Here is a 27,364-nt window from a genome sequence, read left to right on the forward strand (position 1 = left end):
TGTTTGCGGATTAATACTTTTCAAATATTTGAACGTCTGTATCATATCACCCCTGTTTCTCCTTTCTTCCAGAGTATACATGTTCAGGTCATCAAGTCTCTCCTCATACGTCTTGTAACGCAAATCCCACTTGTGATGACTCACAGTTCGTGTTAACATTAACCCAGTATGGTCTTCCCGTCTTGGGGTGTGTTACTTTATCTGTCTGCCATATATACTGGCAGTACACACATTTAGTACATGGTCTGTGTCCCTCTGATTCATGTTGTCTATCATTTGTCCTTGATTGTTGCTGTAGCAGTTCACCCATATTCCTAGCCCTAGTACTTGCAAACATTGGATTTTCTTTAAAGTTAAGTAGGGACAATATTGGTCAGTGTTTTCTAATTATATTCTTCACCCGTCCCGTTCGGGCAAAATATGTGTCTCATTGGTCCTTTTGTTTCTGTTTTGGGTTTAGCAACCATTGTTGGTGTGTATTGGTCACTCTTTTTAGTGCTTTTTGAACTATTTTCTGGGGATAGCCATGGGATCTGAACCATCTATATAAGTTGTTTGCTTCTGTTTTAAACTTCTCCTTAGTGCCACAAAGTTTTCTCACTCTTAGTATTGGTATGCCCGTTTTTACAGTCCTTGGATGAAAACTTTGAAAGTGTAACTATGTATTGGTATCAGTGGGTTTACGAAATACTGTTGTTTCAACTTTGTTATGATCATATGTTATTGTTATATCTAGATAGTTGATTGAGGATCCACCCATTGTTGATTCGAATGCAATATGTCTGTCACATTTATTAATATAGCTAAAGAACTTCTCCAGTTCAGCACTATCTCCAGTCCCTATCAAAACAGGTCATCAATAAACCTTTTCCACATTTTGATATGAGTGCTGAACCTACAGTTATAAACAAATTGTTCTTCAAAATTGCTCCCACCATAGCATGCCTGTACATGGCAAATGTTGACACACTGCTTACGAGTTATAACAAATTACTACTCTACCTATGAAAAGTTATTCTCTTATTATACTTCCTCTGTGTACATCCGTCCGTATAAAGCACAAGTTGGCACGTTCGAAAATATGTGTGCGGTTAAATAAAAATGTCACCAACAACAAAGAACGACAAAGTGCATGCAGCAGCTCATAGGTTTGTTCGCTTTGTTTTGACATACTGGGATGACGGATGCGCGGGGAAAGGGAAACAGAGGTTAACTAATTGGTTTTAACGTTTTCAAAGGGGCATAGCAGATTGTGACGTCAAAATGGACAAGGAACAGCCAATAGTAGCACGCCAAGGGTGCATTGTTTTGTCAACAATCGTCTGCCCTGCACCTGCAGTCGCACAGGAGCTCAGCTAGGCAGCTCAGAGAGTGCTGAGTTTCCGCGGGGTTAGTGTTCGGGGTGGTGCATGGAGCTCAGCTCCGGGTTGCTGTTTTGGTCATTGTTTCCCGCGGGCGGATTCATGGAGAATATTTCCTGGTCCACTTGTTTGCTCGGAGTTCTGCTCTTTCTTGCCTTGAACTGGCTGCTCCTGTTCCTTTGGAATTTTCACCTGGTCGTCTCCAGAAACTCGCTCCCGGGTCCTTGGTGTTGCCCTATCTTGGGCAATTTGTACCTCCTGCTGCTGCCTGGGCGTCTGGTATCACTTTTGTGCCCTGAGACGAAAAAGAGCCGGGGCGCGGGACAAGAGCTGACGAGCTGGAGGGCAGTCGTGCCCACACACATCCTTATGAATATAATGGCCAATACCTACGGCAGTATCTTCAGACTCTTTTTAGGCAAATGTATGTTGGTCTTCATCAACGATTTTGAAACGCTGAAGGATGCGCTGGTGAACTATGCTGAAGTGTTCTCGGACCGGCCCGATGTTGCCGAAATTAACCTTATCATCGAGCGGAAGGGTAAGATCTCCGAAGCCGGGAGTGGAGGGACGGGGGGCGAGTTCTGCCCGTCCATTGCCAGCTAGCAGATTGGGTACGATAGATCCTATGGGTCTGTATTTGCCTTTTTTTCTTGAGTTTCTTTCTGTTACGATTCATACGGTGGCAGCAAACAGGCTTGAATCATTCAAGCCTGTTTGCTGCCACCGTATTTGTTACGTATTGGGCCAGGATCCAGCTTTACTACTACTATTAAACATTTCTATAGCGCTGTACAAATGAACATGAAAAGACAGTCCCTGCTCAACAGAGCTTACAATCTAAATTGGACAGACCAACAGACAGCTAGTGGTGGGGGTGATAAGTGAGGGTATTGAGTAAGAGAGTCATGGTTAGGAGTCGAAAGCAGTAGCAAAGAGGTGGGCTTTAAGCCTAGACTTGAAGACAGCCAGAGACTGAGCCTGATGTACTGGCTCAGGGAGTCTATTCCAGGCATAGGGAGCAGCGAGATAGAAGGAACGGAGCCGGGAGTTAGCAGTGGGGGAGAAGGGGGACGACAGGAGACATTTACTCAGCGAACGGAGTTCACGGGGTGGAGTGTAGGGAGAGATGAGAGCGGAGAGATACTGAGGAGCTGCGGAGTGGATGCACTTGTAGGTCAAAAGGAGAAGTTTGAACTGTATGCGGAAGCGGATAGGGAGCCAGTGAAGCGACTTGAGGAGAGGGCTAACGTGAGTATAGCGACTCTGGCGGAATATAAGACGTGCAGCAGAGTTTTGGACAGATTGAAGGGGAGATAGATGTCTGAGCGGGAGACCAGCGAGAAGCAAGTTGCAGTAGTCTAGGCGAGAGGTGATAAGGGTGTGGGTAAGGGTTTTGGTAGCGTCCTTGGAAAGGAAAGGGCGAATTTTGTTAATATTATAGAGAAAGAAACGACAGGTTTTGGCAATCTGCTGACTATGAGCAGAGAAGGAGAGAGCGGAGTCGAAGATGACTCCAAGGTTACGCGCAGATGGGACAGGGAGGAGGGGAGTGTTATCTACCGATATAGAGAACGGGGGGAGAGGAGAGGCAGGTTTAGGGGGAAAGAGGAGAAGCTCGGTTTTGGTCATGTTTAGTTTCAGGTGGCGGCGAGACATCCAGGCAGCGATGTCAGACAGGCAGGCCGATCCTTTGGTCTGGATTTCAGCTGAGATATCCGGTGCGGAGAGGTAGATCTGGGTATCATCAGCGTAAAGGTGGTATTGAAAGCCATGGGATGAGATCAGAGCACCAAGGGAAGAGGTATAGATGGAGAAGAGGAGAGGTCCTAGGACAGATCCTTGGGGTACACCGACTGTTAGCGGGATAGATGTGGAGGAGGAACCACCAGAGTATACGCTAAGAGTGCGTTGGGAGAGAGGAAGAGAACCAGGAAAGAACAGGGCCCTGGAATCCAAGAGAGGATAATGTATCAAGGAGTAAGGTGTGATCAACAGTATCAAAAGCAGCAGATAGGTTGAGGAGGATGAGAATAGAGTAGAGACCTTTAGATTTGGCCAGTAACAGGTCATTGGAGACTTTGGCAAGCGCCGTTTCAGTCGAGTGAAGAGAGCGAAAGCCAGATTGGAGCGGGTCAAGAATAGCTCGAGATGAAAGGAAGTCGAGGCAGCGGCGGTGAACAGCACGTTCAAGTATCTTGGAGAGGAAAGGGAGGAGGGAGATGGGCCGATAGCTAGAGGGGCAGGTAGGGTCCAGTGAAGGTTTTTTAAGGAGCGGTGTGACTATGGTATGCTTGAAGGCATCAGGATCAATTGCAGTGGAAAGCGAAAGATTGAAGATATGACGGATAAAAGGGATGACAGTGGGGGAGATAGTGTTAAGTAGGTGAGTGAGAATGGGATCAGAGGGGCAGATGGTACATTTGGACGAGGAAAGAAGATGTGCAGTTTCCTCATCAGTGACATCAGAGAAGGTGGAAAAGGAGGGAGGGGTTGGAGGGTTGGGGGAATGGACTAGGGGAGGGTGGAGGTGGTTTGATTGAGAATTCAAGGTTAATCTTATGAACCTTGTCATGAAAGTACTCGGCCAGAGTCTGAGGAGAAAGCGAAGGGGGAGTAGGGGGCGAAGGCACTTTAAGGAGGGAGTTCAGCGTGGCAAAGAGAAGGCGAGGGTTAGAGCCAAGAGAGTTGGTCAGCTGGATGTAGTAGTCCTGTTTGGCAAGTGAAAGGGCAGATCAGAAGGAGGTCAGCATGAATTTGAAATGAACGAAGTCGGCAAGGGTACGGGATTTCAGCCAGAAGCGTTCGGCAGCGTGGGTACAGGAATGTAAATAGCTTTGGCCAGAGTTTGGTAGTGGACTTTCTTGCCCAAATAGGACCCCACTTTTGTCATTTCAGTCAAATGGGTGGCTTGAGAGAGCTCGCAATACACGTACTAGGTGAGCTGCTCAGCTTAAGAACAAGGCAAAACTGGTGCTTGCCTAGCATCCTGCAACATTCACCAGCTATGCAGGCCAATACACACCAGCTCGATATGAGCTTGCTATGGGGGTAACTCTGGTTTGCACTACCTCTGCTGTATATTTGAATTTCGGTTACAGTTGGAACAGCATGGAGAATTTTACCCATGAACTGTCCTAGATGCCTATGGATACATTTTTCCCACACAACTCCAACAGTACATAAGCATTGCCTAACTGGGCAAGATCAAAGGTCCATCAATCCCAGTATCCTGTTTCCAATAGTGGCCAAGCCAGGTCACAAGTGCCTGGCGGGATCCTAAAAAGAGTAAAGATTCCATGCTGCTTATCCCAAGAATAAGCAGTGGAGTTTCCCATAGTCCAGCTTAATAACAACAACGAAAAGTTTATGGACTTTTCTTCCAGGATCTTGACAAACCTTTCTAATTAATATTTTACCCCTTCTAGCTTGAAATCACCAGTAAACTGCTATGATATGCTGTGACCATTGCTATATTAAGAATTGTAATAAACAAACTGACAACTCCCTGTCCTGCAGATAAGTCGTATGAATTACTGTCATTTCTCCTGCCCCTGCAGTTCAGATGTCTCAGCCTTTATCTTTCAAAAGTCTCATAGGAAAGGTCTGCAGAAGGCAGTGGTGTAGACAGACAGCCAATTTTGGGTGGGCCTGAGCACAAAGTGGGTGGGCACAAAATTTTCTCTCTCCCCCCTCTCCCCCAGCATTTCCCAATTCAAAATATAAATACTTTAGCAGATGAGGATCCCCAATCTCTGTCAGCTGAAGGCCTCCAGTAAAGATGGCCAGAACTCCTCTCCACCAAGCCCAGTAGGCAGCAGCAACTCCTCGAGCCACTGATGCCAGCACCCCATACATGCTTAGTTGTCAGTGGCTCCAGGATGCTGCCCCCATCTGCCAAGCTCAGTAGAAGACGGCATCTCTGGCCAGCTTCAGAAGAGACCCCAGCTAGTAGGGCTTGGGAATCCCCACTAGATACAGCAAGGGTCAGGGCTGCTGTTAGCCATGCTGGTGACCAGGGCAGAAAATAAAGCCCCTCCCCCAATTCTCTCGCCTCTCCAATCAACTCATCTGCCGTTAAAGTCACACTGACAGACCCTCACAAATTACAGAACAAGAGATTACAAATTAGAAATAAAAATATATAGACAAAATTGAACTGGGAACCTCAGCATGTACTGCAACACTGGAGAAAAAAACCCCAAAACAAAACAAAAGCGCATTTCCTTTTCTACTTAATGCAATACATAGTAGATGATGGCAGAAAAAGACCTGCACGGTCCATCCAGTCTGCCCAACAAGATAACTCATATGTGCTACTTTTTGTGTATACCTTACCTTGATTTGTATCTGTCTTTTTCAGGGCACAGACTGTATAAGTCTGCCCAGCACTAGCCCCGCCTCTCCATCCAATCTCCGCTGAGCTCCTGAGGATCCCTTCCTTCCGAACAGGATTCCTTTATGTTTATCTCATGCATGTATGAATTCCGTTACCGTTTTCATCTCCACCACCTCCCGCGGGAGGGCATTCTAAGCATCCACCACTCTCTCCGTGAAAAAATACTTCCTGACATTTTTCTTGAGTCTACCCCCCTTCAATCTCATTTCATGTCTTCTAGTTCTACCACCTTCCCATCTCCGGAAAAGGTTTGTTTGCAGATTAATACCTTTTAAATATTTGAACATCTGTATCGTATCACCCCTGTTTCTCCTTTCCTCCAGGGTATACATGTTCAGGTCAGCAAGTCTCTCCTCATACGTCTTGTAACGCAAATCCCATACCATTCTCGTAGCTTTTCTTTGCACCGCTTCAATTCTTTTTACATCCTTAGCAAGATACGCCCTCCAAAACTGAACACAATACTCCAGGTGGGGCCTCACCAATGACTTATACAGGGGCATTAAAACCTCTTTTCTTCTGCTGGTCACACCGCTCTCTATACAGCCTAGCAACCTTCTAGTTACGGCCACCGCCTTGTCACACTGTTTCGTCGCCTTCAGATCCTCAGATACTATCACCCCAATATCCCTCTCCCTGTCCATACCTATCAGACTTTCACCGCCTAACACATACGTCTCCCGTGGATTTCTACTCCCTAAGTGCATCACTTTGCAGTTCTTCGCATTGAATTTTAATTGCCAAACCTTAGACCATTCTGCTAGCTTCCTGAGATCCTTTTTCATGTTTTCCACTCCCTCCCGGGTGTCCATTCTGTTACAGATCTTAGTATTATCCGCAAATAGGCAAGCTTTACCTTCTAACCCTTCGGCAATGTCACTCACAAATATATTGAACAGAATCGGCCCCAGCACCGATCCCTGAGGCACTCCACTACTCACCTTTCCCTCATCCAAGCAAATTCCATTTACCACCACCCTCTGGCGTCTGTCCGTCAACCAGTTCCTAATCCAGTTCACCACTTCGGGTCCTATCTTCAGCCAGTCCAGTTTATTTAAGAGCCTCCTCTGGGGAACCGTGTCAAAACTGAAATCTAAGTAGATTACGTCTATAGCACGTCCATGATTCAATTCTCCGGTGACCCAGTCAGTTTTCTTATCTCTCATCCAGTTAGGACCAAGTTTCAACCTTAGCAAGTTTGCTTATCTCCAAGCTTCACTCATCCTTAAATTTAACTTTTCTGTACCTGGCCTTATCTTTGCCCAATTATTTCTTATAGTTTCTCCGCATGCCTATGTCCAGCTGTACACAATCCTTGCCAACTTTGTAAATTTGCCAGGCTTCATTAACTTAATCAGACTGTCACATTTCTTCAGTGAAGTATCAGGACTGAGAGATCCTATGATTTTACAGGCCTAGTTTGCTTAAAAAGCCTGAACCTGTTTTTCACTGCATTCAATTTGTGACAATTATTTACAGTATTCCCAGAAGAATCGTCAAATAAAGGTCTCCAATCAGTAAACTGTAGGAAGCTTGGGCACAAAAACACTGACATCACTGTGGATACAGTTTATTGATTGGAGACCTTTGTTTGACTTTGGAAGCTGAAGCGCATTAGGCCCTTTTTTTTTTTTTCAATTTCTCCTGATATCGGCTCTGATCCTTTCCCACCCTGCGGCATTGATGTGTGTGTGTGTGTGGGCGGGGGGGGGGGGGGGGGGAGGCTTTTCCTGAAGGACCTTATGTTCCATTAGAGACTGCTGGTACAGGGGGGTTCCCCTTTATTTTCTCCAGCCTTTGGTTTTAGATTACTTGTCCAATCTCTTGTTTTGACCTGATTTGATTATTGTAATTCTATCTATGCAGGGTGTAAAGAATGTATCTTAAGGAAACTGCAAACTGCCCAAATACTGTGGCTAGACTTGTCATGCATGTAACACACTTTGAGAGGGCTACTACTTTCTGATACATTTGCATTGACTTTCCATTAGGGCCAGGACTGTATTCAAACTCTGTGCTGTCGTATGTCAGATTTTATATGGTATTGCCCCTTACTATATGTTGCCCCTTGTTACTTTGCCTTCTTGTAATTCAGTCTTTGGTGCAAGAGACTACCTGCGTTTTAATTTTCCTACATGTAAGAAAGTACTTTATAAATCTATATATTCAGCTACTTTTTCATACCAAGGTACTAAATGGTGGAATTCCTTGCCAAGAATATAAGATCCCAACATGATTATTTGGTTTTTCTTAAGTTTTTGAAATCTTTTCTTTTCAAAATATTTCTGTCAGTTCATCCTGGTGCTTATTCTCCCCCTTCCATTCTCACCATTATGCTTTATTATTGAATTCTTTATATACTTATGATTCTTTCCTTATTGATATATGTGGGTTTATGTATTTTGTTTCATATTTTGTAATGACTTCTTCTTAGCTTGAACTCGAAATTGTACGGGAAAATGTGGAGCCCCAAAAAGTTAAACTTAGCATGTACTGCAACACTGGAAAAATAAAAACAAATGCATTTCCTTTTCAACTGAACACAATACAAAAACATTTGCTATGTACATTTCCCAAAGCTAACGTGTTAACTCCCCTACTCTCGAAACAATTGCTTGCAAAAATCAACAATTACACTCTATTTGATCCTATCTGCATCATCCTTTTTTTTACCACCCACCTGGGAGGTGGCAATCAACAGAAAACATGTTCACTGAATTTGTATCTAACATATGCACTAAATTTGATAATGTCCTAATAGGGGACATTAATTTACATCTAGATAATCAGAATGACAGTAATACAAAAATTTACTTGACTTTTTAAACTACTGGCAACTCACACAACCATTCAGCAGTACCTCTCGCAATAAAGGTCACTTACTTGACCTATTAGCCTATAAATTTGCAAACAACAACTTTCATCTAAGTAACCATACTTGGACTCAAACTCCCTGGTCAGATCACAGTAAACTCGAGTTTTCTCTCTATTGGAGGGAAAATACAAAATCAATGAAAAATAAAAGTACTACGATTCCTCACAAAACTTGAGGAAAAATAAATACCACATTCTTGTCTAACGTCTTGAATAATCCTGCTCTTCCTCCAGCAGACAATAACAACTTCATGATTAAATGGGATGACCTATGCGAAAATGTCTTAAATAATATGGCTCCCCTCAAATCTACATCCAAACCAACCCAGAAAATTTCACCTTGGCTTAATCAATCAATCCTTTTGAAAAGAAAATGGGCTAAAGACAAATCAAACAAAAACAAATTAACTTGGAAAATTGCCATCAAAATATATAAAAATGAGATCAAAATTACAAAAGCTCAATACTATAACAAAATAATCGGTGGTAATTTCCTTAATACCAATAAACTTTTCGATCTGATAAAAAGCCTATCATCAACAAAAGAAATAACCACAACCACAGAGTCTCCTGAAATTAAAAGTCAACCATCAAGATATTTATGAAAAAGTCAGACACACATATAGGAATAGCCACCAACAGAATCTGGTCTTCCTTCCAACTACTAACCCATGACACAGTAAAACATTACCTCCTAAAATATTCAAACTCACAATATATACTAGATCCTTGTCCTAGTTACCTTATGAAGGAAGCTCCTAATATATTCATCAATCTGCTTCAGTAGCATATCTCCTTCCTACTATTCCACGGCACTTTCCCTGATAACAAAGGTTCTATTATCCTAACACCAATACCAAAAAACAATTCAATCACCATAACTGAACCGACTGAAAATAATAAGAAATGGCATAAGGAATGTCAAATCAAATGCAAAGCGCTGATAAGGAAAGCTAAGAGGGACTTAGAAAAAAAGATTGCGTTGGAGGCAAAAACACATAGTAAAAAAATTGGACCGCTAGATGACTGAGGAGTAAAATGGGCAATCAGGGAAGACAAAGCCGTAGCGGAGAGATTAAATGAATTCTTTGCTTCGGTCTTCACCGAGGAAGATTTGGGTGGGAGACCGGTGCCAGAATGGTATTCGAAGCTGACGAGTCGGAGAAACTTAATGAATTCTCTGTAAACCTGGAGGATGTAATGGGGCAGTTCTACAAACTGAAGCGTAGCAAATCTGGACTGGATGGCATTCATCCCAGAGTTCTGATAGAACTGAAAAATGAGCTTGCGGAGCTATTGTTAGAAATATGTAATTTATCCTTAAAATCGAGCGTGGTACCGGAAGATTGGAGGGTGGCCAATGTAACACCGATTTTTTTAAATGGTTCCAGAGGAGATCCTGGAAATTATAGACCTGTGAGTCTGACGTCGGTGCTGGGGAAAATGGTAGAGACTATTATTAAGAACAAAATTACAGAGCATATTCAAAAGCATGGATTAATGAGACAAAGAGGGGCATAATCGAACGCGAACGCCCATCTCCATGGGTGTCTATGTCCGAAAACGGGTATGTGAAGAGGCGGGACAGACTGTATTATCGAAAAAGATAGGTGTCCATCTTTCGTTTCGAAAATACGGTTTGGACGGACCAAATGCCATGGATTTGGTCCCTTCTGAGATGGGCGGGGTTTTTTTTTTGCGATAATGGAAACTAAAAACGCCCAGCTCAGAAACGTCTCAATCCAAGCCATTTGGTCGTGGGAGGGACAAATGTACACAACAGAAATAGGGTGGAGAGGGCCCAATGAGATTGCTGTGGAGAGTGTGAACCCCGTTTTGTCTCTCTGTGTGTGGAACTTTGGTTCATCTACGGAGGTCCCAACATGATTGCTGTGGACAGTGTGAACCCCGTTTTGTCTCTCTGTGTGTGGAACTTAGGGACAAATGTACAACACTACCATAGCTCTTAGGGGTGAAGGGGCAACTACATGTGGGTACAGTGGGTTTTAGAGGCCTCCCATTTACCACCACAAGTGTTACGGGTGGGAGGGGATGGGCCTGGGTCTGCCTGCCTGAAGTGCACTGCAGTACCCACTAAAAGTGCTCCAGGGACAGGACTTGTTGCTGCTGTATAACCTTGGCACAGCAGTTGACACCTGAAGACTAATCTCGCTGAAAACGTCCTTTATTTGAATAAGCACCTTTACTCACAGTTAACTGTAGATCAGAGGTTGTGCCCCACTGGCAACGAGTCTCGTTGGTAGTGAGATTAGCAGTAGGTCCGAGCTGGCAGAATGGTGTACAATGCCCTCTTTCAGCAACATTCAAGGTAAGAACTAAGTGCTGTAACGTGGCTAACACATGAAAGGGATCTAAAAGTGTCTTACACAAAAGGCCACTACCTCATGGACTACCGGAAACAAAACAGGGCACACTCTGACCCGGTAAGCAGAGGAAAAAGCACCATGGGAGTAGAGCCTACCAACTACCAACATCGTGAGCATTTAACACAAGCTAGTGGAATCACGGAGCCCAATACCCTACACCCACCACAATGCATTGCTGATGTGACTCTGCAGTGCCCTTAACAGAAAAGGTGTCACACTCACCCGAGACCCACATCAGAACCAGGGAAAGGCTGTCAGAGGATAGAACACATTCTGCTGTCATGGAGGTGGGTACGGCATTTGAGGCTGGCATACAGGCTGGGAAAAAAGTTTTTAAAGTGCGTTTTTTTGGTGGTAGGGGGTTAGTGACCTCTGGGGGAGTCGGGGGAGGTCATCCCCGATTCCCTCCGGTGGTCAGTTGGGGCACTTTTTTGGGACTTGGACCTGGAAAAAAAGGGTCCAAATAAAGCGGACCAAATTCTCGTCAAAAATGCCCTTCTTGTTTCGATTATCAGCTAAAGACACCCATCTCTCCTCGGCCGATAACCACGCCTCAGTCCCACCTTCGCCACGCCTCCGACACGCCCCCATGATCTTTGTTTGTCTCCATGACGGACTGCAGTTGAGGACGCCAAAAATCAGGTTTCGATTATACCGATTTGGGCGCCCACGGGAAACGGACGCCCATCTCCCAATTTGGGTCGAAATATGGGCGTCTTTATCTTTCGAAAATAAGCTGGAAAGTCAACATGGATTTAGTGAAGGGAAATCTTGCCTCCCCAATCTACTACATTTCTTTAAAGGGGTGAACAAACGTGGATAAAGGGGAACCGGTTGATATTGTGTATCTGGATTTTCAGAAGGCATCTGACAAAGTACCTCATGAAAGACTCCAGAGGAAATTGGAGAATCATGGGATAGGAGGTAGTGTTCTATTGTGGATTAAAAACTGGTTAAAAGATAGAAAACAGAGAGTAGGGTTAAATGGTCAGTATTCTCAATAGAGAAGGGTAGTTAGTGGGGTTCCTCATGGCTGTGTGCTGGGACCGCTGCTTTTTAACATATTTATAAATGACCTAGAGATGGGAGTAACTAGTGAGGTAATTAAATTTGCTGATGACACAAAGTTATTCAAAGTCGTTAAATCGTGGGAGGATTGTGAAAAATTACAAGAGGACAGAAGCTTAGCTGAAATTGGGTGGCGGAGCAGGTGGGGGGAAGAGGGGTTGGTGGTTGGGAGGCTAGGATAGGGGAGAGCAGACTTATACGGTCTGTACCAGAGCCGGTGATGGGAGACGGGACTGGTGGTTGGGAGGCGGGAAATACTGCTGGGCAGACTTATACGGTCTGTGCCCTGAAAGACAGGTACAAATTCAAGATATGAGTTTATCTTGGGCAGACTAGATGGACCATGCAGGTCTTTTTCTGCCGTCATCTACTATGTTACTATGACCTTACGAGACTGGGTATCTAAATGGCAGATGACGTTTAATGTGAGCAAGTGCAAAGTGATGCATGTGGGAAAGAGGAACCCGAATTATAGCTACGTCATGCAAGGTTCCACGTTAGGAGTCACGGACCAAGAAAGAGATCTATGTGTTGTCGTTGATGATACGTTGAAACCTTCTGCTCAGTGTGCTGCTGCGGCTAAGAAAGCAAATAGAATGTTAAGTATTAGGAAAGGAATGGAAAACAAAAATGAGGATGTTATAATGCCTTTGTATCGCTCCATGGTGCGACCGCACCTCGAATATTGTGTTCAATTCTGGTCACCGTATCTCAAAAAAGATATAGTGGAATTAGAAATGGTGCAGAGAAGGGCAACAAAAATGATAAAGGGGATGGGATGACTTCCCTATGAGGAAAGCTAAAGCGTCTAGGGCTCTTCAGCTTGGAGAAAAGGCGGCTGAGGGGAGATATGATAGAGGTCTATAAAATAATGAGTAGAGTTGAACAGGTAGATGTGAAGCGTCTGTTCACGCTTTCCGAAAATACTAGGACTAGGGGGCATGCGATGAAGCTACAATGTAGTAAATTTAAAACAAATCGGAGAAACATTTTCTTCACTCAGCGTGTAATTAAACTCTGGAATTCGTTGCCAGAGAATGTGGTAAAGGTGGTTAGCTTAGCGCAGTTTAAAAAAGGTTTGGACAGCTTCCTAAAGGAAAAATCTATAGACCGTTATTAAATGGACTTGGGGAAAATCCACTATTTCTGGGATAAGCAGTATAAAATGTTTTGTACATATTTGGGATCTTGCCAGGTATTTGTGACCTGGATTGGCCACTGTTGGAAACAGGATGCTGGGCTCGATGGACCTTTGGTCTTTCCCAGTATGGCAATACTTATGTACTTATGTAAGTAACAAACTACAGACCAGTAGCCTCCATTCCTTTAATAATAAAGGTGATGGAAGGAATTGTAGCAGTACAAACTATAGACTACCTTTCACATTTCTCCCTACTACACAAATCGCAATCAGGTTTCAGACCATGCTATAGCACTGAGACTTTCCTTACTACCCTAGTATCAAATCTCAGAAAAGAAATTAGCATAGGGTGTAATCTTAATAATTCAGTTCGATATGTCTAGTGCATTCAATGTAGCAGATCATAATATCCTACTAAACATACTAGACAACTTTGGAACAGAGGCGTATCTGGACTCGGGTGGTAGGGGGGGCCAGAGCCAGAGGGAGGGGGCACATTTTAGCCCCCCCCCCCCGGCGCCACCGATCCCCCCCCTCGCCACCAATGACACCCTCCCCCGCTGCTGTCACTTACCTTTGCTGGCGGGGGACCCCAACCCCCCGCCAGCCGAGGTCCTCTCTTCCATGCAGGCTGCCGCTGCAAGTTTCAACGCTTCCTGTTCTTCTGAGTCTGACGTCCTGCACGTACAACGCGCAGGACGTCAGACTGAATTCCAAATTCTGAGTCTGACGTTCTGTACGTTGTACGTGCAGACGTCAGACTCAGAAGAACAGGAAGCGTTGAAACTTGCATCCTGCACGGAAGAGAGGACTTCGGCTGGCGGAGGCTTGGGGTCCCCCGCCAGCAAAGATCGGCGACGGGTTGGTGGCGGGCGGGCGGGAGGGGGAGGTGGAGAGGGTCTGTGGTAGGGGGGTCCAGGGCGAAATCTGCGGGGGCCCAGGCCCCTGTGGCCCCACGCAGATACGCCCCTGCTTTGGAATATGTGGCACAGTCCACAAATGGTTTCAAGGATTCCTGAAATCAAGATCTTACAAAGTGAAAATGAAAGGAACCTTATCCTCTCCTTGGTCACCGGACTGTGGCGTCCCTCAGAGTTCTCCATTATCGCCCATTCTGTTTAATTAATGATGTCACCACTAGGCAACAGACTAGAAACAGCAGGATTCAAAACATTAATATATGCTGACGATGTTACCATATACATAACCTTTAAAAAGAACATTAAAGACATCGTACAAAAGGCAAAACTTGGCTTAAATCTGATGGAAACCAGGGCCTCAGAATCCAAACTAAAGCTAAATAAAGAAAAAACTAAATTCATGGTCATTACCAGCCTATTTGACCAAAATGACTGAAACAGTTTCACAATTGACAGCACTTCATTCCCCATTGACAATAATCTGAAAATTCTAGGTATAATTATAGACAAATATTTAAAATTTGATACTCAAGTTTCCTCAGTAATCACAAAATCTTTTAGGTCTCTTTGGAAACTAAAAAGGATCAGACCCTGTTTCTCATTACCTTCAGACTATTGATGCAATCATTAACATTATCCCAATTCGATTATTGTAATGCCATATATGCTGACTGTAAGGAGTACCTGTTGAAAAAATTCCAAACAGCTCAAAACACTGTAGCTAGGTTCATACATAAAATCTCTCATTTTGAAAGTGCCTCCCCTTTATTAATCAAATTACAGTGGCTTCCCATCAAAACGAGAATTACCTTCAAATTATGTACCTTTATCTTTCAAATACTAATGGCACAGCTTCAGACTATATGGTAACATTAATATAAACTTACCTCAAAGAAACACCAAATACGAGGCAAGAAATTATCTGACTACACCTCCCAAACTGCAAAAAAGTGATCTACAAAACTGCAGACTTCACTTATCTAGGAACCAAATAGTGGAACTCCTTACCACCTAAAATAAGAAATATACAGGAATATACTAGATTTCGCAAAATCCTTAAATTGTTCCTATTCAAACAAACCCTCACAAAGAGCAACCATATCTCAAACAATTAATTATTATCTGAATTGGTTATTACTCTATTACCATTAACTTTCTCTTTGCTTCATGTACAATGTCTCATTCATAATAGATTTTCTAAATGTTAAACATCCATAGCTATCCCAGTATGTTTATGATATTGTATTGCAAAATTGGATTCTTACAACAAATTACTTTCTTATGCCTTCTTCTTTGTTATGTATCCTATACTGTTTCTCCGAGGACAAGCAGGCTGCTTGTTCTCACGACTGGGTGACGTCCGCGGCAGCCCCCATCAACCGGAAGAAGCTTCGCGGGCGGTCCGCACGCAGGGCACGCCCACCGCGCATGCGCGGCTGTCTTCCCGCCCGTGCATGACCGTTCCCGCCAGTCTTTTCCGCGCCTGGAGAGAGACGTGTCGCACATCTCTCTCTTCGTCAGCCCCGGAAAACCGTCGCGTTGTTCGCGAACCTTCTTTGTTTTTTCCTTGTTGTTGTCGCGCGTTCCGCAAGGGTTTTTTCTCTTGTTAAAAAAAAAAAAAAAGAGAGAACGCGCTGTTTTTCCCCTCGTTTTCTAGCGGGGGCGTCGCGTTGCGGCCTTGTGGCCGCGCGGTCGATTATTTTTTCGAGGTGTGATTTTACTGCCACCATCGACAACTTTGATTTCGCTGACGCGATTTTTCCGTCGATGTCCTCGAAGGTCCCGAGTGGATTTAAAAAGTGTGGTCGGTGCGGCCGGCCTATCTCGCAGACCGACACCCACGCTTGGTGCCTCCAGTGCCTCGGGCCGGAGCACGATACCAAGTCGTGTACTTTGTGTCTTGGTCTCCGGAAACGGACTCAAGTTGCGAGGCAAGTTCTTCGGGACCGTATTTTTGGAACTTGCGCCGGCCCCTCGACGTCGACCTCGACGGCATCGGTATCGACGGCCGGTTCTTCGGTACCGGTATCGATGTCCGCGAAATCGGCATCGATGGCATCGACCCCAGGAGCACAGGTCCCGTCGGCCCGCCGGTCTTCCGGTGAGGGTAGGGGTGAGAGGCCGCGTGGGCAGTCGGCCCCGGTCACTCCCTCTGCTCATGGCCCTCGGGACCGAACCCTGTCTGATTCGGCCCCTCGAGACCGAGGGAGATCGACCTCCTCCTCCTCCATACCACCTAGCGCCGATGACGGGCACCGCAAGAAGCCAAGGAAGCACCGTCATCGGTCGCCATCGATGCACCCGGCCTCCGGCGCCGGAGAGGAGTCGACGCCGGGTAAGCATCAGCGTCGAGAGGAGAGGTCCCCCTCGGTAGTGGAGGTACCGACGCGTCAGGGTCCTAGCACTTCGGTGCAGTCTCCTGGACCCGAGCAGCTTCCGGCACCGACGCCTCTACCGGCCCCCCCCGTCTTTCCCGGCAGCGGGCCTGGACGAGTGCCTCCGAGCCATCCTTCCGGGTATCCTGGAAGGGCTTATGCGCCAGGCTGTGCCAGCGCCGGGGGTGCTTGCGCCCTCGGCGCCGTTGACTGTGGCGCCGGCGAGCTCTAGCCCGGTGCCGAGGCCTTCGACACCGACGCCGCTTGCGGCGCGGGTCTCGACCGCCACGCAGGTGGAGTCCCCGTCGACGTCGATGGAGGGAGCTTCATCCCCGCCGGCACGGGAGTCCACCGCTCGACGACACCGACGCCTCGGTGCCTCGACGTCGAGCCGGGCATGGTTGAGGACTCAGCTACATGAGCTTATGTCCGATACCGAGGAAGAGGCCTCGTGGGGGGAGGAGGAGGACCCCAGATATTTCTCCTCAGAGGAGTCTGTGGGCCTTCCCTCCGACCCCACGCCTTCACCTGAGAGGAAGCTCTCGCCTCCTGAGAGCCTCTCCTTTGCCTCCTTTGTTAGGGACATGTCAATATGCATTCCCTTCCCCGTGGTCTCTGTGGCCGAGCCGAGGGCTGAGATGCTCGAGGTCCTCGACTATCCATCACCACCTAGAGAGTCCTCCACGGTGCCGTTGCACAATGTCCTCAAAGAGACACTGCTCCGGAACTGGATGAGACCATTATCTAATCCCACCATTTCCAAGAAAGCAGAGTCCCAGTACAGAATCCACTCGGACCCAGAGTTAATGCGGCCCCAATTGCCCCATTACTCGGCGGTCGTGGATTCTACTCTCAAGAGGGCACGGAGTTCGAGGGATACCGCCTCGGCGCCCCCGGGGCGGGAGTCTCGCACTCTGGACTCGTTTGGGAGGAAGGCCTACCAATCTTCCATGCTCGTGACCCGCATCCAGTCTTACCAGCTCTACACGAGCATCCACATGCGGAACAATGTGAAGCAACTGGTGGACCTGGTCGATAAGCTCCCGCCGGAGCAGTCCAGGCCTTTTCAGGAGGTGGTCAGGCAGCTGAAGGCGTGCAGAAAGTTCCTGTCCAGGGGTATCTATGACACCTGTGACGTGGCGTCTCGTGCTGCGGACCAAGGTATAGTGATGCGCAGGCTCTCTTGGCTGCGTGCCTCTGACCTGGACAACCGCACCCAGCAGAGACTGGCTGACGTCCCTTGCCGGGGGGATAATATTTTTGGTGAGAAGGTCGAGCAGCTGGTGGACCAACTGCATCAGCGGGAAACCGCCCTCGACAAGCTCTCCCACCGGGCGCCTTCAGCATCCACCTCAGCAGGTGGACATTTTTCCCGGGTCCGGCAGGCTGCGCCCTATGCTTTTACCAAGCGTAGGTACACCCAGCCGGCCCGAAGGCCTCGACAGGCACAGGGACAGCCCCAGCGCGCTCGTTCTCGTCAACAGTGTGCGCCTAAGCAGCCCCCTGCGCCTCCACAGCAAAAGCCGGGGACGGGCTTTTGACTGGATCCACGGGAACATAGCCGCCATCAAAGTGTCCGTGCCGGACAATCTGCCGGTCGGAGGAAGGTTAAAATTTTTTCACCAAAGGTGGCCTCTCATAACCTCCGACCAGTGGGTTCTCCAAATAGTGTGGTGCGGATACGCCCTAAATTTGGCCTCCCTTCCACCAAATTGTCCTCCGGGAGCTCAATCCTTCAGCTCCCATCACAAGCAGGTACTTGCAGAGGAACTCTCCGCCCTTCTCAGCGCCAATGCGGTCGAGCCCGTACCACCCGGGCAAGAAGGGCAGGGATTCTATTCCAGGTACTTCCTTGTGGAAAAGAAAACAGGGGGGATGCGCCCCATCCTAGACCTGAGAGGCCTGAACAAATTCCTGGTCAAAGAAAAGTTCAGGATGCTTTCCTTGGGCACCCTTCTGCCAATGATTCAGAAAAACGATTGGCTATGTTCCCTGGATTTAAAGGACGCATACACTCGCATCCCGATACTGCCAGCTCACAGACAGTATCTCAGATTCCGCCTGGGCGCACGGCACTTTCAGTATTGTGTGCTGCCCTTTGGGCTCGCCTCTGCCCCACGGGTGTTTACAAAGTGCCTCGTGGTGGTAGCGGCGTATCTACGCAAGCTGGGAGTGCACGTGTTCCCATATCTCGACGATTGGCTGGTCAAGAACACCTCGGAGGCAGGAGCCCTCCGGTCCATGCAGTGCACTATTCAACTCCTGGAGCTGCTGGGGTTTGTGATAAATTACCCAAAGTCCCATCTCCAGCCAACCCAGTCTCTAGAATTCATAGGAGCTCTGCTGAATACCCAGACGGCTCAGGCCTTCCTTCCCGAAGCGAGGGCCAACAACCTCCTGTCCCTGGCTTCGCAGACCAGAGCGTCTCAGCAGGTCACAACTCGGCAGATGTTGAGACTTCTGGGTCATATGGCCTCCACAGTCCATGTGACTCCCATGGCTCGTCTTCACATGAGATCTGCTCAATGGACCCTAGCTTCTCAGTGGTTCCAAGCCACCGGGAATCTAGAAGATGTCATCCGCCTCTCCACCAGTTGCCGCACTTCACTGCTCTGGTGGACCATTTGGACCAATTTGACCCTGGGACGTCCATTCCAAATTCCGCAGCCCACGAAAGTGCTGACGACGGATGCATCTCGCCTGGGGTGGGGAGCTCATGTCGATGGGCTTCACACCCAGGGTCTGTGGTCCCTCCAGGAAAAGGATCTGCAGATCAACCTCCTGGAGCTCCGAGCGATCTGGAACGCACTGAAGGCTTTCAGAGATCGGCTGTCCTGCCAAATTATCCAAATTCGGACAGACAATCAGGTTGCAATGTATTACACCAACAAGCAGGGGGGCACCGGATCTCGCCCCTTGTGTCAGGAAGCCGTCGGGATGTGGCGTTGGGCTTGCCAGTTCGGCATGCTCCTCCAAGCCACATACCTGGCAGGTATAAACAACAGTCTGGCCGACAGGCTGAGCAGAGTCATGCAACCGCACGAGTGGTCGCTTCATTCCAGAGTGGTACGCAAGATCTTCCGAGAGTGGGGCACCCCCTCGGTGGACCTTTTCGCCTCTCAGACCAACCACAAGCTGCCTCTGTTCTGTTCCAGACTTCAGGCACACGGCAGGCTAGCGTCGGACGCCTTTCTCCTTCATTGGGGGACCGGCCTCCTGTATGCTTATCCTCCCATACCTTTGGTGGGGAAGACCTTACTGAAGCTCAAGCAAGACCACGGCACCATGATTCTGATAGTGCCCTTTTGGCCCCGTCAGATCTGGTTCCCTCTTCTTCTGGAGTTGTCCTCCGAAGAACCGTGGAGATTGGAGTGTTTTCCGACTCTCATTTCGCAGAACGACGGAGCGTTGCTGCACCCCAACCTTCAGTCCCTGGCTCTCACGGCCTGGATGTTGAGGGCGTAGACTTCACTGCGTTGGGTCTGTCTGAGGGTGTCTCCCGTGTCTTGCTTGCCTCTAGGAAGGATTCCACTAAAAAGAGTTACTTTTTCAAGTGGAGGAGGTTTGTCGTTTGGTGTGAGAGCAAGGCCCTAGAACCTCGTTCTTGCCCTGCACAGAACCTGCTTGAATACCTTCTGCACTTATCAGAGTCTGGCCTCAAGACCAACTCAGTAAGGAATCACCTTAGTGCGATTAGTGCTTACCATTATCGTGTGGAAGGTAAAGCCATCTCTGGAGAGCCTTTAGTCGTTCGATTCATGAGAGGCTTGCTTTTGTCAAAGCCCCCTATCAAGCCTCCTACAGTGTCATGGGATCTCAACGTCGTCCTCACCCAGCTGATGAAACCTCCTTTTGAGCCACTGAATACCTGCCATCTGAAGTACTTGACCTGGAAGGTCATTTTCTTGGTGGCAGTTACTTCAGCTCGTAGGGTCAGTGAGCTTCAAGCCCTGGTAGCTCATGCTCCATATACAAAATTTCATCACAACAGAGTAGTGCTCCGCACCCACCCAAAGTTCCTGCCGAAGGTGGTGTCGGAGTTGCATCTTAACCAGTCATTTGTCTTGCCAACATTCTTTCCCAGACCGCATACCCGCCCTGCTGAACGTCAGTTGCACACATTGGACTGCAAGAGAGCATTGGCCTTCTATTTGGAGCGGACACAGCCCCACAGACAGTCTGCCCAATTGTTTATTTCTTTCGACCCTAACAGGCTAGGGTTCGCTGTCGGGAAACGCACCATCTCCAATTGGCTAGCAGATTGCATTTCCTTCACTTATGCCCAGGCTGGGCTGACTCTTGAGGGTCATGTCACGGCTCATAGTGTCAGAGCCATGGCAGCGTCGGTGGCCCACTTGAAGTCAGCCACTTTTGAAGAGATTTGCAAGGCTGCGACGTGGTCATCTGTCCACACATTCACATCACATTACTGCCTCCAGCAGGATACCCGACGCGACAGTCGGTTCGGGCAGTCGGTGCTGCAGAATCTGTTTGGGGTGTAAATCCAACTTCACCCTCCAGGACCCGCATTTATTCTGGTCAGGCTGCACTCTCAGTTAGTTGTTCTTCGTAGGTCAATTTTTTGTTGTATCCTCGCCGTTGCGAGGTTCAATTGACCTGGGTTCTTGTTTTGAGTGAGCCTGAGAGCTAGGGATACCCCAGTCGTGAGAACAAGCAGCCTGCTTGTCCTCGGAGAAAGTGAATGATACATACCTGTAGCAGGTGTTCTTCGAGGACAGCAGGCTGATTGTTCTCACCTACCCTCCCTCCTCCCCTTTGGAGTTGCGTTTCATCTTTTCTTGCTTGTCATTCAACTGGCGGGAACGGTCACGCATGGGCGGGAAGACGGCCGCACATGCGCGGTGGGCATGCCCTGCGTGCGGACCGCCCGCGAAGCTTCTTCCGGTTGATGGGGGCTGCCGCGGACGTCACCCAGTCGTGAGAACAATCAGCCTGCTGTCCTCGGAGAACACCTGCTACAGGTATGTATCATTCACTTTATTGTAAGCCACATTAAACGCAAACTTGTGTGGGATAATGTGGGATATAAATATCACAAATAACTAAATAAATAAACATGTTCTATTTTAAAATACTCAAAATAAAATGCTTTTTTTCTATCTCTGTGGTCTGGACATTGTATTTTTCCATCCTTTTGGTTTCATTTTCTTTTTTCTGTGTTCCTGTCATCTTTTAATTCTCCTTCAAGTGGCTGCTGTCTATTTGTCTTTTTTTATCCTCACTACACCTGCCTCTTACATATTGATAAAGGACAAAGGAGGATAGCGAAGACAATCGCAAACAATCTAGTGGTTAATCTGGGAAACCAGAGTTCAAATCCTGCAGCCACTCTCTGTGATCTTGGGCATATCCTTTAATCTTCCATTGCCTTGGGTGCAAACTTAGATGGGAAAAGGGAAATATTTACCGTACCTGAAAGTAACTCGCCATGAGAGAAAACCAAAATAAATAAACATTAAGAGGGTAACATGACAGCACAAAATTCTGGTGGGGAGGAGGATTTATACCCTTGGTCTTTACTCCCAGACCTCAAGTCTTGCCAATGGGTCATGTTTTCTAAGCTGCCTGCACCTGAGTAAGATCATTGTGCAGTGTGTGTTGTTTCAATTAGTTCATTTATGTTGAAGGTAATGGGATATTAGATTAATTTCAGAGTGGCCACAGTACAGAGGCATTACTGTTCTCTCTAGTGGACTCATTGAGAAGGGGTCTGGATAGATGGGAGTCTAGGCTGTTACTTGGTCTTGATATTACCTCTGCCTTTGACGCTGTTGGTCAAGACATTTTATTGTCCAGGTTGCTATATAGACCGTGATGGGCAGGATTAAACTGTTTTTCTTCTTTTTTGAGTAGTCAGATGGTGAAGGTTCAAAATGGAAAAGGAAAGGATATGCTCGTGTCTTGCAAGTTTTGAAGCGTGGTGCTCTGAACGGGCGTGGTCTCCGTTTCAGGCCTCTTTGCCACACATATTAGCTTTCTTTCAGAATGGGCTTAGAAAGGTGTCACTTACAACTCTGTAAGGTTTAAGTGGTGGCTCTTACATGTTATCAGAGTTGGATTCTGGATTCCTCATTCACTTCTCATCCAGGTATGGTTCATTTCTTGAAAGGGGCTAGTTGTCTTAGGCCTCCTGTTCATTATTTTTGTCCCGAGTGGAACTTAGTGTGGTTCTGCGGACTCTAAAAAAGGATCCTTTTGAACCTCTGAAGCAGGCTACTTTGAAAGATCTTCCTCTTGAATCTCTCCTAGTAGCTGTTGCCTCAGCTCAGGCAGTTTGAGTTACAGGCGTTGTCAGGCAAAGGTCCATTCCTTCCTTTCTGGGATTCAGGCGTGACTATTTGTACCTTTTTTTCTTGTCTTCCCAGGGTGGTTTTGACTTTTCATCTTAGCCAGCTTCTTTTTCTGCTCTGTTGTAAGGACAGGGATTGCAAGACAGATTTTTGCTTGCTCCATTGCCTTGATGTTTGTCGAATGCTTCTCTGGTATTTCCAAGCTACTATTGTTCTCAGGCAGTCCAATCATCTTTTTGTTCTTTTTATGGGCCTGAATCGGGGTCATGCAGCATCTAAGATGACTATTTCTCGCTGGATTAATGTCACGTTTACTAAAGAGGAACTGGGTTTGTGAGCCCTTGGACCACTGCCAAGGAGCGGCAGTAGCAGGCAAAACCACGCCACACCAGAAGCAAGGCAGAACAGACGTACCGGCAAATCCAGGCTAGGTCTCTAGGCAGTCAGCCAGCAAGCAGAAGACAGGTCCAGGCAAAGGTTCAAAAGGCAGGCGGCAAGCAAAGCAAAGTCCAGGTCCAGGCAAAGGGTTCAAAAGGCAGGCAGCAAGCAAAGCAAAGTCCAGGTCCAGGCAAAGGTTCAAAAGGCAGGTGGCAAGCAAAGCAAAGTCCAGGATCAGGCAAGGTTCAAAAGGCAGGAAACCAGCAAACGCAGAATCAGGTCCAGACAAAGTCTCTCAGGCAGAAGTGCACAAGCACCCACGTACCAGGGCCTAAGACGATGCAAAGGCAAGGGCTGAGAGTAACAAAATGGCTAATAAACCCAGCAGCACCTGGAACTCAGCTGCTGCAATCACCAGGCAGCTACGGGTGCTGTGCAGGCTCAAACAACACAAGCAAACCTGGCAGCCTGGAAGATCCAGACCGGACTGAGCAGAAATCTGGAACGGGTGATGGTCCATAGCAGCCACCCGTTCTGGCCACCAGAGGGCGAGGAAAGCACAGACGTAACAATTAAGGAGGCTATTGCCTCTGCGTACTTTCTTTCTAGTGAGAAGCTGCCGGCTTCTCTTTGAGCACATTCTGCTAGGACCCTAATGACTTCTTGGGTGGTCACAAATTTTTCCCCTCAAAGGTATATGTAAAGCAGCTACTTGGTCCTATGGGGGTCTGTTTATGATTATCGCACATTAGACAATCATCCTCCGTTAGCCTACCCCAACTGACTTCACGTCCCTGGGTTTTTTGTTTCTTACACTGTGTTACGTTCCTCACCTGGTTCCAGGCCTGCGCGGCCGAGTCACCGGCGAGGCACGGTCCGGCAGAGATATCCGGCTATTGTAGTGGTGTTTCTCCAGGATAGGTCGGCCATCTTGGGATGGGCATCTCAGCTTATGGCGGCCATCTTGGGGTTGGCCGGCTGCAGGAAGGAAGCCCATACTTGGGCGTTGTGCTTCTCTGCTGATGGGGGTAGCCATCTTGGATCAGCTGCACATGCTTGAGACTGATTCCTACACTATTTAAAGCCCTGCCTCCAGTCCTTCGTTGCTTCAGCCTCAATTGTGTTTGAGATTCACGCCGGTGCTCCTTGTCTTCAGATCCAGCGTTCCAGTGTTCCAGACCTCGGCTTGTTTCCTGGACCTCGCTTATTTTGCTGCCTGCCTTGACCTTGGACTGTTTTTGACTACTTTTTGCCCTACGGATTTTCTGGCTCTTGTACTGTGTCTGCTCTGCTTGCTTGCCTGGTCAGCGGTTGTGCAACTCCCCGGTTCCAGAAGTCCTGGTGGCCGCCTGCACCTGAGGGCTCAACTCTCAGGGAACGGTGGTCATCTCCCAGGTGAAGCTTCGGGTTGTCTAGCAGCCTGACCGAGTGCGGTGGCACTCCATCTCGCCGTGCTCAGTCGGGGCAAAAGGGCTCACACTTCCCCAGTCATAACACACTAATAAGACAAATAATACTTAGAAGTGAAATAAAAAGAAAAGTTTATTCTGAAAACAGTTAAACAGTGGCTCAAACAAAGGCTACAGCAAGTATGAAATACAGAAAATAAATTAGAGAGACCCCCTTGTCTCCAAACCAGTTCACTGCCTTCAGAACAAAGAAGCCCCCCGAACCCTAGTCTGCAACTCATATTTATACAATACATATTATACAATAATCTAGAAACTAATTACCATCTTAGCACATCCCACTAACCAATCATCTAATCACATATGCTTATGTCACCCAACTACTAGAAACTTCTCTCCCACCATACCATAGGCCACTTTTATCTGGTCTGATGCAAAAGCCTCTGGTTGCATCTTGAAGTATAAATTGCACTGGTTGAGGAAACCCCGGCAGCTTCCGGGAACACCATCAAATCGTGCAGGCTCAGGGAACCGAGGTCCCGGGAAGGACCCTCCCGGACGGGGAGCCGCTGCGGCGACCTGGTGGACCGCAGTGGCCTGGTTCTGTACCTGGACCGAAGATAGCTGAGAGCATACGTTCTGTAGGGCCCCCGACAGGACGTTCAACTGCTCCTGCTGCTGCTGGAGAACTTTAGCCAGGTCCCGCAGATCAGGTTGCGTAGGCGAGCTCATGGCTTCAGGTTCCTGTCTTGTCCACAAGGAAGGTGAGCCCTTAGGTCCTGTAAGGCCCTGAAGGACCTCAAAGGACAGCCGTGCAACCCCAAGTCTTCACCCGCGGCGACCGCCGTTCACCAAGGGTTGAGCCCCCAGCTGCAGGCGGTCAACGGGACTTCAGGAACCGTGGGGTTGACGGACTGACCTGGACTGGAACCGGGATAGAAGCGGGCAGGTGGAATAGAGATGTCCACAAACTGGCAGCAGATCAGGACAGGCAGCTAACAGCGTAGTCGCAGTCAAGCAAGAGGTCAAGGCAGGTGGCTAGTAGAGAAGTCAAAGTCAGGCCAGAGGTCTAGGCAGGCAGCTAGCAGAGATAACCAGGGAACAGTCCAAAGTCCAAAATCAGCAACACCAGGAAAACGACGGAACACAGGAACCACGGAGATTGGCCTCGGGAGCAGTACCTGAAGCAATGTTCTAGCTCAGTTCCCTTCCTAAAATACAGTACAACATCAGCCGCCCCGCCCCCATAGGTACAGCCGACCAATCCGGACCTGGTTATCGGCAGAGCCCCTCTGATTGGCTCTGTCCGATTCCCCAGGCGGGACCACCAACTTGGCCTCCCAATCCGGCACCTCAGAGGCGGAGCTCCGGGCCCTCCCGCCCGGAAGGGAAGAAGACGCCGGCCATTGCGCCTCGGCGCCGCCTCCTTCGGCGGCGCAAACATAGCCCCCACAGCCGGCGACTGAGAGACCGGCGGCCGCAGTCGCCGGCCTCCGGCCTCGGTCCCGGATGGAACGGCCATCACCGCGGCAGCCCCCGGCTCCCCGCCGTGGCCTCCGGACCGCCACCCCTCGCCGCGGAGGATGCTGGCTCCCGCCCCCCACGGCGGAGGAGCCGGAAGGAGCGATGTACGCGACAGGTATATGTCTAATTTGCAATGAGATTTGGCAAATCTTTTGAGCGTTTGGGAGATGATATCCTCAGATAATGTCTCGAAGTTGGTCCATGTTCTGTCTGCTGGTTGTACATCAGGGTCTGGATCTAGGCAATCAAGGAGATCGGCGTAGTCGATGGTACTGACAGGTATTTTAAGTCGCAGTTGTACGATTTTCTCTTTGAAGTATTTCGCAAGATTGTCTGCTCCTGGAGATACGATAGAAACATTATTTAAATATCTCCTGTGCATTTTTTCAATTGAAAGGAATTTGGAATAAGAGGCCATAAGATAAAGTTAAAAGGGGATAGACTTAGGAATAATCTAAGGAAATACTTATTTATGGAAAGGGTGGTGGATAGGTGGAACGACCTCCCGGTGGAGGTGGTGGAGACAAAGACTGTATCTGAATTCAAGGAAATCTTAAGAGAAGGATACATAGATATAATTGGAGTTATCATTGTAGAGCACGCTGAAATTCCCTGACGAAGCCTCGTGTGAAATGGGACTCCATTGGGATGCAGTTGGAAGAGTATAATTAAGTTTTATTGGTTTTAACTCAGCCTGTGTACCAGATTTTTTTTCCTGTCTGTACATTGTTAAAAGGCTCCTTGGCCTCTGGCCCCTCCGGACCCGTGAGCGTTGGTCCAGAATTTCAGCCCGCTTCCAATAAGGCCACCAGCACCCCTCTTCGGGAACATATACCCATTTGACCTCCTCCCCCTGGAGTGAGAAAAGGACCACCAGGCTCCTAGGCCCTTCCCCTCATTGTAATCCACACATAGGGAAGAAAGAGAAAACAGAGATATGGTAATCCTCTGTGCAAGGTTTTTACTTCCATGCAGTTCCCCTCCCATTCGACAGGTTGCCAGAACAGAGCAGTTAATAACAGAAATAGTTCTCACTTCTCAGCTCCCAAACAATGAGCCCGGAAAGAAAGAAAAAAACAAACAAACAAACAATCAAACAAACCCACAGCTCAAATCCCCTCCCCCCTCCTTTCTCCCCCAGGACAGCAGTTCAAAAGCACTGCCGTTTCACCAGCCCCCAAAAATAGTTCAAATGAAATGTAGGGAGTCAAACCTCC

At 47.9% G+C, this 27,364-nt stretch overlaps 1 protein-coding gene across 1 annotated transcript in view; it reads left to right on the top strand.

Moving 5' to 3' along the window:
- Positions 1-1,336: 1,336 nt before the first annotated feature.
- LOC115461169 (cytochrome P450 2U1-like) overlaps positions 1,337-27,364 on the top strand; it is a 107,116-nt gene continuing 81,088 nt past the window's right edge. Inside the window, exon 1 of the mRNA XM_030190792.1 lies at positions 1,337-1,902. Within this exon, the coding sequence (XP_030046652.1) occupies positions 1,410-1,902 (493 nt within the window). The 5' untranslated portion in view covers positions 1,337-1,409. The remainder of the gene's footprint in view (positions 1,903-27,364) is intronic.

Source organism: Microcaecilia unicolor, chromosome 2 (assembly GCF_901765095.1).
Source record: "Microcaecilia unicolor chromosome 2, aMicUni1.1, whole genome shotgun sequence".
In the NCBI taxonomy this organism is placed as follows: Eukaryota; Metazoa; Chordata; class Amphibia; order Gymnophiona; family Siphonopidae; genus Microcaecilia; species Microcaecilia unicolor.